The following is a 5,000-nucleotide window of genomic DNA, read 5'->3' as shown; positions in this document are numbered from 1 at the left end:
TCAGCTCTCCAACGAGCAGTCTCCTGTCCTTTCGTCTTCTCTAGTAGGAGCAATGTCGCTGGAAATGCTAGTAAAGGCCTTGTCACTTCTTATAGAGTGCTTACTCCAAGAACAGGACCAAAGACAGGGCCTAGGCAATGCCACTCTTGGTGTCACGTCCAACGTTCGCTGAGGAACTGCTCGTACCAAGCAGTGGAGCAGAGGAGAGGAAATCAGCCTCAGATGACCCAAGCAAACAGGACCCAGAACACTGGCAGCAACAGCCCTGGTTTATGTTACCCAAATTCCCACTGCCTCCAAGAGTGCCATCCTAACCATCTTGATCTCCCACAGTTCATAAGACAAATCACACACTGCAGCCAGCTTTGTCGAAATGAGGTCAGTGGGTGGAGGTCAGCATCTTTGACCTCATCTGAAAATGAAATGCTCGAAAACCAGATTCTTTATTGTGCAGTTGGGAAGGATCTTCAAAAGATCGCCGACAACTTTCAGCTAGACCATGGTAAGGTAAGTTATTCACTTACTATTTAAACAAATTCGTTTTTCAATGATTTTGGGGGTATTAAAAATTTGTCACTAAGCTAGTATAATATGCAGTGTACTTATGGTGCTCATTTGTTTATCACTGCCAGACTGAGAAGTACACTAAAACCATCTTTGCACTGATTTTAGAACCTTCCATTGTCACCATTGACTGTTTACTGCACATACATGGAAGTGACGATCACTAGTCTGAAAGTTGATGAAAGGAGTGAAATCTTCAGGCCTTTCTATAAGCATCCACATTTTCATAAGAAACTTGCCATGATTATGTAAGTACGCTGATTATAGTCCACTTTTAATGACATTTTCTCTTCTCTCTTTTTAGGTCATGAAGAAAAAGAAACAGGTAGCAGCGCTGAGTTTGATTTTCCCAGAAGCCTTCACACGGTGTCTTTCTGCATCTGTTCTATGCCTGGTCTGGTGGAGACTTCTTAATAAGTTGCGCTGATCATGAGAAAGGAGAATTAATTTTGAATATGCTTTATGCTCTCAGAACAAGAAGCAGTTTCTTATTGGTTTGCAAATGGAGGATATCTAGTTTTCGCTCCCAGGAATAGCAGTTGCTTTGTTATCTCTTGTGAGAATGGCATATACTTCGATGCTGCCTTCCAGAGTAACAGTAACAGTAGCAGTAGCAGTTACCTAGTTGGTGCCCATCAGAGGAGAGCTTCTTATGAATTGTCCCCTCAGAAATGCCCAACTGAAATAATCTTGCAGTTACTCTCCCACAGCAGCAGCTGTTTCACTGCTGCTCCTTAGGACAGCAATAACATTGGTGTAAGCTTAACAATGCATGAGCTTTCATGTTCTCTACCACAAGTCTTTCACAATGAAGCCTTAGGATAAAGGCCTCGACTGCAAAAAGATCTCATAGTGGAATAGAGGTCTTGAATGCAGAAGGATCCTTCCTCTAGTAGTCAGTATCTGTAGCTCCAAATGTGTGTACCATAGATGGCAATGATATTACTGAAAAGCTAAGAGGCCTTAAGGAACTGGCTTTATGCAGCCAAATCCTGTAGCCTTACGCTTAGTGACTATGAGGAAACAACAGCTATCACTATAAAGAATTATTTGTCAAGCCGCCTAGCTTTCAAAACTATAACGAGAAATAAGAGGTTAGATTAATGTAGGCTTTCCAAACAAGAAATGTGAATAAAGACATACTGAGATTTTTCAGAAGTATGAAAATCAACTCATTTTTTGTGCAACCAGAAACTGGTTGTCGCCACAGGGAAAGCGCCGAGTGTTAGTAGTCCACAAATTGTTTGTAGAATTAAGTTTCTATTATTATGATAAGGTTAACAATAAGTCATTGAGACATGCGAAACTACTCATCTGCCACTACCCTCATATCTTTCAGTATTTATAAAGAAATGGTGATGCCAATGAAACTTTTTACAATTTAATATTTTTCATTTTGCTTCTGTATAAAGCTTTTGGTCTCATAGGTTCAAAAAGTTCATTTTACTGTTGATCATTATGTTTATAGAGTTTTGTTGTATCAAACAGCTTACCTAGTTCCCTTCAATTCTGTATTTCTATATCTTGATCGTGGTATCTGCAGACATCATTTGGCAATCAAGATGTTACTGCAGTTACCACAAAGTATTACCGAAAATTCACTCATTTTACTTCAATGAAATGACAAACTTTAGGAAATACACTGGAGCAACTGTATTCCCAGGAATGCAGGAAATTTAGCTGAAAGTAGAAAAGAAAGAAACCTCATTTAATAGGGTTACACCATGAAGTATACCCACCAAATTAGACTCCCTTACCTAGCCTAGCCTAACCCAACCTTCCCGATACCTAACCTATCTTTACCTTACCTAACTAAACCTAATCCCAACTTACCTTACCCAGCCTATTCTTACCTAACTAAACTTAACCCTACTTTACCTTACCTAACTTAACCTAACCTAACTTTACCATCTCTTAACCTAACCTTAGATGCCCTCAGACCCCCTTTATATGAAATCGAAGAAACACATTCAACCAAGTGCATATTCTCCCAACAATTTTAAAATCAATTTCTAAAGGCAGCTACAGAATATTCATGACAGCGTGATTTATAACATCTTGGAATGGTTGCGGTTGACTAACGATATATGTAATATATATATATATATATATATATATATATATATATATATATATATATATATATATGTATGTATGTGTATGTATATATGTATGTACATATGTATGCATTAGTCTATGTATATGTATATATCAGACAATTACCCATTGTATTTACAATGTATCTGCTCCAGACTTAGTATTCTTGCTTTCCTCGACTTACTTATAACATTCTTACTTAACATAATTTTACATTTCTCCTGACTACTCTAAGTAGAAATGAAGCCAGCAGTCTTTCAGCAATGAGAGGAAGCAAACCCGAGCATCGTTGTATATAGGATTGAGGAGATAGTTCTTAGCAGTTATCTATAGAGACACCAGTGCTTCAGTCGCTGTCGTGTTTTGGTGTACATACTGTAGATGCCAGCAGTAATTGAGGGATTACTGAGAACTTTGATTTAAATGGAAAGGTTTTTTATTTGTATGTGACGTTGTTTAAGACCTCTGAAAGTTGTATTTTTGTGCATGTCCATTTGCAATGACATTTTTACCTGAGACTGGAAGTGTTTTTGAAGTTTTTTTAAATCTTTGAGGCCAAAGTGTATTCAGATACTGTTGTTTGTGTTTCCTCGAACTACTGTAATCATTATCGTCAAACCAACTATACTACATGCAAAGAAAAAATGGATGAATGAAAACATATTTCCGATAAAAGAATAAGTATTTGCTGAAGCAAAAGAGGCTACTGTTTATAAGCTATTCTAAATATATTATTAGATTTAGCGGTATGACACAAGTAAGTCACTTAAAGCTATATGTGAATATACTCGTAAGTCCACGGTACTTAATTTTCTCAGTAGATCAAGATTATGGGTAAAATTTAATGTACTTATAGATTAAGATTATCTTGGTGTACTGTCCATCAAGAATTGACTCTGCCATTGAGAGAGAGAGAGAGAGAGAGAGAGAGAGAGAGAGAGAGAGAGAGGAACTGATCAAAATAAATTAATGTCTTTCAAATTTTGTAGCTATATGGTGCTGTAAATAATAATATGAGCATTATTTTCCATGAACAAGGTAGCGTTACGATCAGGTTATTTTTCCTCATCATTATATGGCATATTGTTGAGAAGATTTCATTTTACACTTTGTCAAATTACTTGCTTCTCATATTCCAAACTTTGGTACTCTCTCCATGTTTTTGTTGTCCTTATGGGGCTAAGCCCCATGCTTTGGGCCTTTCCCCTTTATCCATCAGGTCTTTTTTCGGACTTTGATTAAAAATTTTCGTGTTTATAACTGATTATTTATACCAAAGCTAAATTTATGTAGCATTATTTTTACTGATGCAGGAATTACAATTTTCTACTTACAATATCACGTTGTATAAATTACCTTATTCTCTCTTCTAATGATAATATGGATACATTGCCGTGGTCGTTTTTCCTTCTTTTTTTTATCCTTCTCTAACGTCTGTCCTCGATCATCAAAGCTAATGAGATTGACAGATCATTTTAACAGATTCTCACTGCTGTGAGTTACTTCAGAGGTGTAGCAAATAAATTTTTGCTAAAGCCGATTCAATTTTTATTGCCTTCAACAGGATATACACGCCGATATATATATATATATATATATATATATATATATATATATATATATATATATATATATATATATATATATATATATATATATATATATATGTATATATATATGTATATGTATATATATATATATATATATATGTGTGTGAAAATATATTTCATATATATATATAAATATTTGTATATATTTATAAAATATATATATATATATATATATATATATATATACATATATATACATATATATTTTCATTTACATTTATTATGGTTTTCGCTTTACCATCATTAATTTTAAAGTAAATAATAAAAACAATTTATTTTGTTTACAAACAAGATTTAAATAAAACTTACTTGTAAAAGTTTCTAATACGACTTTTGCTTCCAAATGATTTTTATTCCTCATCAAATGATCTTGAAATATTGATAAGTTCGAAAGGCTAATTTGCTAATAGTACATAGGTATCTTTCAAAATAAATTATTTCTTAGATTTATTGCCTTTCAGATGAGCATTGTTTAAATACCTGTTCATTTTATTTAAAAGAAAATTATTTTTGAAAGGTATATGTTTCGATATTCTTTTGTCAAACTTTAATGAAACAATAATTTTTTTTAATCTGAAAATATGTTATCAAGACTTTGAAAACATTCGTTAATTGTAAATTATTTTTAATCAAAACTTTGGCTAAATTATTTTTAATCAAAACCTTTGCTAAAATTCCAAGTTTCAAAGCAGCTCTTGAAATTCGTACTACGATTTAAAAATTATTCCT

At 33.8% G+C, this 5,000-nt stretch overlaps 1 protein-coding gene across 1 annotated transcript in view; it reads left to right on the top strand.

Annotated features, from left to right (window-relative positions):
• Nucleotides 1-2,661, top strand: part of LOC136852151 (uncharacterized) — a 6,950-nt gene extending 4,289 nt beyond the window's left edge. Inside the window, exons 2-3 of the mRNA XM_067126595.1 lie at nt 1-507; nt 869-2,661. The exon at nt 1-507 is cut by the window's left edge and continues 44 nt beyond it. Of these exons, the coding sequence (XP_066982696.1) occupies nt 1-507; nt 869-991 (630 nt within the window). The 3' untranslated portion in view covers nt 992-2,661. The remainder of the gene's footprint in view (nt 508-868) is intronic.
• Nucleotides 2,662-5,000: the final 2,339 nt, after the last annotated feature.

Source organism: Macrobrachium rosenbergii, chromosome 25 (assembly GCF_040412425.1).
Source record: "Macrobrachium rosenbergii isolate ZJJX-2024 chromosome 25, ASM4041242v1, whole genome shotgun sequence".
NCBI lineage: Eukaryota > Metazoa > Arthropoda > Malacostraca > Decapoda > Palaemonidae > Macrobrachium > Macrobrachium rosenbergii.
Note: the sequence above shows the minus strand (reverse complement) of the source record. Positions and strands in the feature narration are given on the sequence as shown.